The following is an 11,426-nucleotide window of genomic DNA, read 5'->3' on the forward strand; positions in this document are numbered from 1 at the left end:
AGAACTAGTACAATTGACAAGAGCCGCCACATTAACCCCCCCTTGTGCTCCCCGCACCGCCTCTGACAGCCTGCCTTGGACCCAGCGCATGGGTTCAGGGCCCTCAGCGTTTCCCAGGAGGCCACAGCTGGGCAACACTGTTTCAGGTGGTGTTTCTTTGTAACCTCTCATGTTCTCTGACTCAGCAAATAGAGCCACGTCCTGGCATTCCACTGCTGCCACTCGCCCATCCACATCCGGTCATCCCAGCCGATCCCATCTGCCCAGGCACGAATTCTTTTTTTTTTTTTTTTTTTTTGGCCACTCCATGCAGCATACAAGATCTTAGTTCCCCGAGAGCAGAGATCGAACCCATGCCCCCTGCAGTGGAAGCGTGGAGTCTTAACCACTGGACCACCAGGGAAGTCCCCCACTTTCTTTTTTTTTTTGGCTCTGATTTTTACTACGTTTTCCCTCAGCCTCTTTCAGATACATTTCTGTCTTTCTGTTTCTCATCCAAATTCACCTCACTTTTATTTCATTGTTTGTTGTGATGATACTTACACTTGGATCCCCATTACCATCTCTAATCCATCTCGCATTCCTGTTGTAATAGCTCTTGGTCTTCGGGCTCTAGCAATTCCCAGTCTGATCCATTCTCCCGTCTGTGCCATTCCACCTTTACACTGGAACTTCTCTGTTCAGAACCCTGCAACTCGGGGCTTCCCTGGTGGCACAGTGGTTAAGAATCTGCCTGCCAATGCAGGGGACACGGGTTCGAGCCCTGGTCCGGGAAGATCCCACATGCCGCCGAGCAACTAGGCCCATGTGCCACAACTACTGAGGCTGCGCTCTAGAGCCCGCGAGCCACAACTACTGAGCCCACACGCCTAGAGCCCGTGCTCCGCAACAGGAGAGGCCACCGCAATGAGAAGCCCACACAGCAACGAAAACCCAACACAGCCAAAAATAAATAAATAAAAATTTAAAAAAAAACAAAACCCTGCAACTCCTCACCGTATATCACAGTAAAGGCCACACTCTAAACGGGGTCCTGTGACACCCTGGGTTGTAAGTGAAGGTTAACCAGCACAAACTTGCTTCAGGCAGGGCTAAATCCAGGGGCGTGGGCCATGTCATCAGTATTCAGTTCTTCTAACACCCACTTCTGTTTGAAGGACATGAGACGCCCCCCAGCAGCTCAGGGCTCGCACCTTGCCAGGTGAGCTCCCCAGAGAAAGATGATCTCTTCCCCAGCACTTCTGACTCAGGCCGCTTGCCCATCCCGAGTCACTATGGCCAGAAGTTGGGCCCAGATAAACAGGTAGAAGCCTCAGATGTCCAAAGCCGCTTCCTTCGAAACCCTCTGCAGCCTGGCTCTGCGTTTCTTCTCCAGTGCCCCAGGCTCTCCTCCGGGGCATTGCTTCACTCGCTGTCCCCCTGAAATGCCAGCTCTGTGCTTTTCCAGCTCCGCCTTTGGTCATGCCGGTCTTCCCCTGATGCTCTTCCCTGCCAACTCTCTGTCTATCAAAATTACATCAATTTTTCAAGGCCCAGCGAAAATATTTTCTACAGACCCTTTTCGTAACCTGCCACTGGCAAGAGGTCATTTCTTCCCTTTCTGCCTAGAGTTTGTGCCCGGCGTCTGTCACGTGTTGCCTTTCACGGAGTTACTAACCACTGTCTTGGTTGGTGCTGTCACCCCTACCTTCCTGCAGGTCTTCACTGGCACAAAGCACTTTTGTGCATCTTGTTGCATTTGCTTCTGTGCAGATGCCTATAAAGTAAGCAGGGAAGGTACTTTAATCCCATTTTTGCAGCTCAACATTGCTTGACCAGCTATGCACCAAGACTTGTGCTAGGTGTTGAAGTAAGAAACGTTAATATGGTAACATCCAGAAAGTTATTATTCCAATTTTACAAATGAGGACATTGAGGCCTAGTGAATAAGTGGCCAAGTGTCCCACTGACCATCTTTTTTAGTTCCTAGCACACGCAAGCTCTTTGCCATCTCTGGGCCATTGCAGATGCTGTTCCCTCCTCCTGGAACTTTTTTTGTTTTTTTTTTTTTAATTTGGCTACACCAGGTCTTCATTGCGGCATGCGGGATCTTCGTTGCAGCATGTGGACTTCTTAGTTGCGGCATGCAAACTCTTAGTTGCAGCATGCGGGATCTAGTTCCCCGACCAGGGATCGAACCCGGGCCCCGTGCATTGCGAGTGTGGAGTCTTACCCACTGGACCACCAGGGAAGTCCCTGGAACATTATTATTTCCACTCTCAACTGACCAAACACTATTCACTTTTTGGAGTTTAATTAAAATGTCACTTTTTTAGGGAGGCTTCCGCTGAGCACCCCCTCACCCCCAAATCTAAGACAGGCCTGCTATTCTCTCTTCTAGGACTCCTCTGTTTCTCTCATAGCGCTTATCAAAAATTGTAGTTATTTATTTTACTTCTGTAAATGCATTTGTTTAATGTCTCCCTACTAGACTGTACATGTCACGAGAACAGGGATCGTGATAATTGTTGTGACTCTGGTGCACTCAGTGCCCGGCACCCATGCCTGACACAGAAGAGGGACCCAAGAAATAATGTGTGGGATGAATGAATGCAAATGTGAGCCATTCACACAGCCCCTAAATACCAGCACAGAGACTCAACTCAGGTTGCCCAAAGCCCAGGTCCACACAGCCCTGACACTTAGCTCATCTTCTGAAGAACTGTAGTTGTAGCTCTTTATATGGGTTCATAGACGTTAGCACTGTTTGATATGTGGGTATTTAGGATGAGAAGGGTGGATCTGTGCGTGGATGGGTGGCCAGAGGAATGAGGCAAAAACAGAATGCCAGGATCATCCGGGAAGGGGGCCAGGAGATGATCAGTGCGGGGAGGCCTGGGGAGGGCAAAGCCGACGTAGTAGGCACCCCCACTACCGGGCAGGTCCTGTGTGAGGAGGCAGTGCAGTGTGTACATCGACCTGGGTGTGGCACCTATAGTTGCACCCTGATTCAGATCCAGAGTTAATAGTAGCCTATTCTCGAGTTCTTGGGATGAACCTTCCATTTTGATGGGTCTTGAAGAGTTCTCACTTTTATATTCCTATCCCATCGTATTGGACACTTTCATGATACATGAAAGCAACTTTCATTCTTCACCAGAGTGAGCAGCCCATTACTATAGATAGCAATATCGAAAGTATTCAGAGGTATTTTTACACAGTGTCTTCTACACACTCCCTGCTGCTGTACACAGAGGTTAGTAGAAATGGGCTGTAACATCCAAAATTGTTTTTCTCTTATGTCTTTGTATCCTTTATTAGACTTTTGCAAACTTTGCTATAGTTTATTTTCTGACATTTGGACCTCTCATTTTTAGGAAAGAATATTTGGGGGAGTGTTGTAAATATATTTGACCTACTGAATATCAAAAATAGCACTGAAATAACAAAAATAGCTCTGAATTTTGTTGTGAGTATCATAAAAATATAATTGCTTCTTGATATCTTTTTCCAGAAAATGAGATGCAATTATAGATTCTGTGTGTCTGCAGGGCCTGGACAGTTTCAGAGTGAAACAGAAATTCTTCTCAAGGAGCCAGGAGCCAACGGCCTCCTTTCCTGTGCCGTATGACCTGCCTCCAGAACTGTATGGAAGTAAAGGTGAGACACTGGTGAAAGAAAACCTTGGGTGTGTGTACGAGAGCAGAAACAAACAGAGCCCAGGGAAAGCCATTGGGTTGGGCTCTCCCTGGGAGCCTGGCTTGTGGGTGGCCCTGGAAGCGCAGGTTTTTGCAGAGGCTCCCTTGCTGCCCCGTGTGTGGCCACCAGAGCCGCAGTTCTCAAACTGGTTGGTCTCAGAACCCCTCTACATTTTATTACTGAGGACCACAAAGGGCTTTTGTTTACGTGGGCTTTTATAGCTATTGATATGAATCATATCAGCAATTAAAACCAATAAATTTTAAAATATTTATTAACTTATTTTAAAATACTAATAAACCCATTTGTATATTTAAAAATATATAAAATGACTATTCCCAAAAACAAGTTAGTTTGGAAGATGGCATTGTTTACCTTTTTTGCATACCCCTTTATTATCTGGGTTGACAGCCGGATTCTCACGGCTGCTCTGTTGTGTTATCACACAGGTCGTGTAGCGTCTGTACACGCATGTGAAAGTGACAAATAATGGCTTAATGTTACGCTGACAGTAATTTTGAGTTTACAGGTATTTCCCCCTCCCCAACCCCCTTAAAAAGTAGGTCCCCAGGCCACACACTCTGAGAACTGCTGCACTAGGTGAGGACTTCAAGGGCAGTGACCAGGTATTTTTCGCAAGAGAAAGCCAGTGGAGTATTGGTCCAGGTTCCCAGCGCTTTTTGGAGGAAGGCTGGCTGGGATGGCGGCACCACCTCATCCCAGCTCTGGCCCAGCCCCGCCGGCCTCAGGGCTACTCTTCTCAGCCCCAGAAAATCTGTCTTTGGGGTGAGTTCACACTTCATCAAGCTCACCCCGGAGGAGATGCGTAATGGGGACAAGCTTATTAATTTAAAATGGCAGATTCTTATATCACTGTGGCTGGCGTATTTTCCCCTGGAGGGTAGAGGCCTGCACAGGTAGCCAGATTGTAATCTATGGTTTTTGAGTGAAGGCTGAATGTGACCAGGGAAAATTTGGTTTTTGATTGGTAAGTTTTGATGATGCCACCCCATTAATACAAACTCTCGGACTCCCTAACGGGGTCAGCCTTGCCCCAGTGGGTCCCTTCCTTCCCTGAGCGATGCTGGTTGCGTTCTAGCTACCTCCCCGCCCTCACTCGCCCTTTTGGCTTTTGTGGTGAACCAAACCTGCCCTTCTGATGGACCCGTTTCTCAGATTGTATTGGCACATCTGACAGAGTTCATCCTGCCTCGCCCAGCTGACTTCATCTCTCTCTGATCAGTCGTGTGGATACTGTTTCGGAAGGTATTCTTGTTCCCTTCCTTCCAAGCCATATGCATTTTTCTGAGTCCTCTAAATGTGTCGAGTCCTCTAAATGTGTTGTAAATTCACACACGTTCATTTTTCACTAGCAAGAGCTTTTACCAGAATTTCAAGAAATCCGTGACCACTCCTCCCCACCCTCCAACCCACAGATGCTTTAGATCCAGGCCGTGTTTATGTGCCAGCCTGACAACTTATTAAGTGACCTTGGGCAGTGGTTTGCATTCTCTAGGCCTTAGTGTCTCTGCAAAATGAGAACATGAGAGTGCATAGCTCACTGTTGAAGAGTGACTGAGATATGGTCTAGAAAGCATCTAACCCAGTGTCCAGCTCAGAGTTAGCAGCTGATTACTGTTAGCCATTGTTTCTGTTATTTAAAATGTCCAGTTCAGTTACAACAGTGGATTGATGGCCATCCCTCCCCCTCCCCCTGATGAGCTGACATTCAGAAGAGGCTGAGGCTTGTGCAGGACAGTCCCTAGCCCAGGACATGACCCAGTGACCTTCCCCCTTTCTGGCTTTGCGCTGCACCTCTGTCTTTTCTCCCTTTCTCTGCTCTTCATGTCCCTCACCCCTACCCCCAACCTGAGTGCTCCTGAATAAACAGGTTGGAGATGGGAAGGACTAACTGTGACAGCCTTATTTAGGCTTAGCCTCCTGCTGTCTGGCCTCAGGCATTGTACCTCCCACCCACAGCCTGGAACCTTGGCTGGAATTTCACCCCCTCCCTTTAATCCTAATCTCCAAAGGACTGTAAAAGCAAGAATGGAAGAGGTAGAGGAGCCTTAAAAATATCCTGAGGTTCCCTCAGTTCCACTAGAAAAAGCATTCCCAAGAACTTAAAAGTTTACAACTAGGTAGTGTCTTAGACCATGTAATGAAAATGGTAATCCTTTTATTTGACCAGCAAGCAGAGGTTTTCCATTGTTTAACTGAGTTTTCTGTTTTTTACGCATTTCCTTTGAAAGACATATGCGAGAGAGACTGGAACATTTTAATTTTTTTATCGGTACTATTTTAACCTTCCACACTGCTTTACTAGCGTGTAGAATAATGCCAGGGATTCAGATATCAACATTTCCTGTAAAGCCAACATTCGGGGGAGTCATGTGCACCTTAAAAAGGCATCTTGGGCTTCCCTGGTGGTGCAGTGGTTAAGAATCCACTTGCCAATGAAGGGGACACAGGTTCAATCCCTGGTCCAGGAAGATCCCACATGCCGCGGAGCAACTAAGCCTGTGCGCCACAACTACCGAGCCTGTGCTCTAGAGCCCGCAAGCCATAACTACTGAAGCCCGGGTGCCTAGAGTCCGTGCTCCGCAACAAGAGAAGCCACCGCAGTGAGAAGCCCGCGCACCGCAACAAAGAGTAACCCCGGCTCGCCTCAACTAGATAAAGGCCGCGTGCAGCAACGAAGACCCAACACTGCCAAAAATAAATAAATGTAAAAAAAAAAAAAAAAAAAAAAGGACATCTTACCAGTGTTTGGAAAAGTTGAATGGTTAAGAATATTTCAAAAGCACTGCATTTGGGGCTTTCCTGGTGACACAGTGGTTAAGAATCTGCCTGCCAGTGCAGGGGACACGGGTTCGAGCCCTGGTCTGGGAAGATCCCACATGCCGCGGAGCCACTAAGCCCGTGCACCACAACTACTGAGCCCGCGCTCCAGAGCCTGCAAGCCACAACTCCTGATGCCAGGGCGCCTAGAGCCCATGCTCTGCAGCAAGAGAAGCCACCACAATGAGAAGCCTGTGCACCGCAACGAAGAGTAGCCCCCCCCCCCCGCACCGCAACTAGAGAAAGCCCGCACACAGCATGAAGACCCAACGTAGCCAAAAATAAAATAAAAAAAAAAAAAGCACTGCATTTGAATAAGTGATTTTCAAGCCACTCTAACATATATAAGATCTTGTTCAGTATTTTTTAAGTCAAGAGACTATAAGAAAAGCTTAGCAAAGAAATATACTAATGTGAACAAATCACAGTTGGATACAAGAGACCACCAGACATCCTGACACCAAGAAACTAATCAAATAAAAACAAAGACTCAGCTACAGGGGCACCTGCTTTGTGCTTGCTGCTTATTCTCTCTCCCCACGGGTGTATCATTGAGAACCTGCTGTGCACAGACACCAGCTAGGTGCCTGGAATAGATCAGTGAACAAGACAGACACAAATCCTTGCCCTCCTTGAGTTTATATTTCTCCTCCCATGAAAAGTTACACTTACCCAAACCCATTTTACTAGCAGGAACTGTGTTTTTAAAAGAGAGCTTTTACAAAGCAAAATCACTAACATTGTAAATCACACGCTGTAGCATGCAGTCCCTGACCACAGGGACACACAGAGGGAACCACGCCCCCCAGGTCGTCCTTCGTCCTCCCCCACCGTGGCCTTAACACAGGCCTCAGCCGGACTCTCACCCAGACTGTGCTGCGCTTTCATTTCCCTGGTTCTGTGCTCCTCCCCCTGGATGCCGTCCTCCACGCTGCTGCCAGGCTCATCTGATCGTTCCCTCTCCTGTTTTAAATCCTTTCATCGTATTCCAGGAAAAAAAAAAAAAAAAGACGTTTTTCATCCCCTTTAGCCTCAGATCCCGAACAGATTCTGTGAAGATCACCTTTAGAACTTGACGAAGGTGCACATTGCCAGGCCCCAGCCCAGACCTACTGAAACGAGCTCTCCAGGGGTGGGTCCCAGAAAAACGTGCCGGCAATTCCCACATCAGCCCAGTCAGGGAACTGCTGCACAGACACAGTGGGGTTCAGCTTCCCAGCAGCAGGGCGTGCCTGCTTGTCTGCCTGCCCCCTGGACCGCAAACTTGAGAGGCCTTCGTGTTTGTCTAGCGGAGTACCAGGCATCTAACCAGCACTACCAAGTATTTCATATACACGTGTGACTATCATGAGGCAAGTTGTTCTCTCATGGGACGGTTTAGGAGGATTGCCTAAAACAGGCCTTCATCTGAGCCAGTGAGTGGTAATGGCTGATTTCCAGTAGTAATGGGTAAAAAGACACAACAGAATCATAACCCCCCTCTTTTCACCTTCCTCTTGGCCCTTTTTGTGGCCTTCCCCCACGGTAGTGGAAGGCCTTGCAGCTGGCATGGAAAGGCTCTGCCGGGGAGGTGCAGACATTTGCTCATTTATAAAGCAGAGCCTCGGGGGGATTTGCCAGGAGCATGGTTTCCAGGTCCTCGCTTGGTCATCGTTGGCTAAATTTGAGGGAAAGGAATACAGTCATCCCTTGCTATCTGCCAGGGATTGGTCGAGGACCCACCTTGGATCCCAGAATCCACAGATGCTCAAGCCCCATAGTGAGCCATCCGTATCCGCAGTTCCACATCCCCAGATTCAACCAACCACTGATGGTGTAGTGTGTATTTATTGAAAAAAATCGCATATAAGTGGACCCTCACAGTTCAAACCCAAGTTGTTCAAGGGTCCACTGTAAATGCAGTGGTGGTCTTTAAGTTACAGCCTCACTGGCAAATGCCTGTATCACATATCTGCACTGGTGAAGAATCTCTCTAATGGCTATTCATATAGCAAGGATTGGGGGGGTCTTCTGCCTGGGGGATGAAGCAGAGCAGACATTGCCCAACAGAGCAGTTTGCAGGGAAAGGGGTAAATAAGGGGAAGTCCAGCTACAGAAGATGGTGTTTCCAGTGGAAGAGAGCGGGTGCTTTCTTAAGGCCAGTGAGTTGCCAGGGAGTCAGGTCTCCAGCCCTGCTAGCCCCTTACCTCTTAAGAAACTTAATTACCAGAAAGTGTGGTTTCCTGCTTTCAAACCATCTCAAGGCCAGAGGGGAGAGAACAGGGTTCTGATAACTTGTTGCCATCTTTGGCATTCTTTTCCTGCACTTCCTGCTGGGAGCTGCCATTTGCATACTCGCCCTGTGATTATTCAGAACAAACAGCGAGGCTGGAGGGGAGGAGTAGCAGATACCATTGTTTGCCAGCTCGGCCTCCAAGCTACCATCTGCCTCTGTTCAGGAAAAGGAGAAAGCCTCCCCCAGGGGCTGCTGGCAGGGCCGGCGAGCAGCTGCTGCAGTGGGATGGTCCATCTCAGCTGACCTGCCAAGTGGCCAGTTTACTATAAGCATGCAACCCTTCCATCTCTCCATATTTCTCAGGACAATAATATGGGGGTTTATTTTTAATCCTTGCAGTGTATTTATACCCTACCCGTATTTTTTTTTAATTAAATAATTTATTTTTGGCTGCATTGGGTCTTCGTTGCTGCACGTGGGCTTTCTCTAGTTGCTGAGAGCAGGGGCTACTCTTCGTTGTGGTGCTTGGGCTTCTCATTGCGGTGGCTTCTCTTGTTGCAGAGCAGGGGCTCTAGGTGCTCCGGCTTCAGTAGTTGTGGTGTACGGGCTCAGTAGTTGTAGCTCACAGGCTCTAGAGCGCAGGCTCAGTAGTTGTGGCACACGGGTTTAGTTGCTCCGCAGCATGTGAGATCTTCCAGGACCAGGGCTTGAACCCGTGTCCCCTGCATTGACAGGCGGATTGTTAACCACTGTGCCACCAGGGAAGTCCCTACACCCTACCCATATTATTATGGTTCTTTTTGAAATGGTTTGACTCTGGCAGTAGCCATATGTGGTAAAAGAGATTTGTTCCAATTTTTTCAATTTGTGAAACATCAGTTAAAAGGAAGAAAAGTTCACACATATTGAGCACCTACAGCATGCCAGGAACTTTCACAGATGTTCTCTCATTCATGCTTCACAATAATCCTGGGAGGTTGCTAATGTAATTACTTCCCATTTCAGAGATAGGGAACCTGAGGCCAAAATCCACATGCCTTCCTCAGGCTGCAGAGGAGGATGAAGGCAGGATTTGAACCTAGGTCATCTTTCCGTTGTACCATTCCAAGGCATGTTGCTTTCCTCAGCATTGGTCTACGGTCATTATACAGAGACCTTTATGCCTTATCAATCACTAGCCTTAACTTACAGAACAAAACCATTTCAGGTATGTGACGCTGGGCCTCTTGGTTCTGTGCGACCATGACCAGCTGCTGAGAGCAGAAAAATGGCCTTTGACTGTACCCATTGTCACTGTTGGTTTCTCCAGGTTCTTAAAAGAAGAAAATGAGCTGCCTTCATTTGTTACATTCTCTCTGTGGGGAACACTGCGTCTTGTGCACTACAGGGGTTTATTTCATTTAATCCTCCTGACAGCTCCACGACTTTGATACAAATAAGGAAACTGAGGCTCAGAGAGGTGAAATGACTTGTCAACGTAAGTGGCAAGCCAGCATTCACCCCGGGCTTCAGCCTGCTCCCATGTTCATTCACCCATGTCTTAACATGAACCTTAACTACAAGCTCTTACCTATAAGGGCTCTCGTCGGGGCTTGATTCAGCAAAGGCTCTTCATGATTTGTAGACTCTGGCCCATGAGTAGTTTTATCCTGTCAGGTGGGTGAATTTTCTGTAATCCTATTTAAATCAGTATTATACTTATGTAATTGTTTTTCCCCCAGATCGGCCCTGGATTTGGAACATTCCTTATGTCAAAGCACCAGATACACACGGGAACATGTGGGTTCCCTCTTGAGAGCAGTAAAGTACTGTGAAGTTGACGTGTAAGGCATTGAACCCCAAACATTGGATGTTCTTGTTTGCACTGGGTGTTCACTATTCTTAATGTTTTATCTGCCCCCCCTACAAAACTCTTTGCAAAGGTCGAGCTTTCAAACACAGATGTTGGTTATCCTTTTAATGGCCATTGTTAACATTCTCACTTTAAAAAATTATATATTTTCTTAATTCCCTTTTCTATGCTTTGGAATGAAAGCTATTAAACTTCACCACATTAAAAGAATGTATAGGTGTAAAATGATCTTCCTAGTGATGAGGACTTCCACGGCGGCATCAGCGCTTGTGAATTGAAGGTTGACTTGTGTCGGTTGTGCTCTGTCAGGAAAGGTGCTCTGGATCCAGCTGAAACTTCTCAGAGCAGGAATGTGACCTCTCACCCAGCCCTCTCCCAGCTTTCTGAGTGTGTCTCGGGGTTGCTGGAGGGAGCCTGGCGTGTGTCGGCTGGTGCGGCTACCCCGACGCCATGGGCCCTATTGACCGTCGTCACCCTGCAGCTTTAGACGACGTTTCATCCCCCCCACCGGCCGTGCTGGCTGCCTTCCCGCTCAAGGACCACCTGCCCTCCCCTCACCCATTCCCCAGAGTGCATGGTGTCTCCTCCGTCCCCAGAAATGTCCTCAAAAGACAGCTCGCAGGATCATAAAAAAGCACACAATCATTTCACTCAGAAGAGCCCCTGAAAGGTGAACTGATTGGGTGCCCTCAATTCAAAAGTGAGGGAACTGAGACCCAGAAAGGTTCAGGACGTCCCCCAGCCCCGGCTGCCTGGGTCAGAGCGACGAGCATCTTCCTGCTCTGTGTCTGGGTGCCCTTCACACGCAGCATCGCGCTCTCCTCGGATGACAGAGCCGCC

The 11,426-nt window shown here is 48.0% G+C and overlaps 1 protein-coding gene across 1 annotated transcript in view; it reads left to right on the forward strand.

The window, feature by feature from the left end:
- Positions 1–10,944, forward strand: part of LOC103001858 (tyrosyl-DNA phosphodiesterase 1) — a 75,376-nt gene extending 64,432 nt beyond the window's left edge. The window contains 2 exon segments of the mRNA XM_057542477.1: positions 3,531–3,639; positions 10,456–10,944. Of these exon segments, the coding sequence (XP_057398460.1) occupies positions 3,531–3,639; positions 10,456–10,529 (183 nt within the window). The 3' untranslated portion in view covers positions 10,530–10,944.
- Positions 10,945–11,426: the final 482 nt, after the last annotated feature.

Source organism: Balaenoptera acutorostrata, chromosome 3 (assembly GCF_949987535.1).
Source record: "Balaenoptera acutorostrata chromosome 3, mBalAcu1.1, whole genome shotgun sequence".
Taxonomy (NCBI): Eukaryota; Metazoa; Chordata; class Mammalia; order Artiodactyla; family Balaenopteridae; genus Balaenoptera; species Balaenoptera acutorostrata.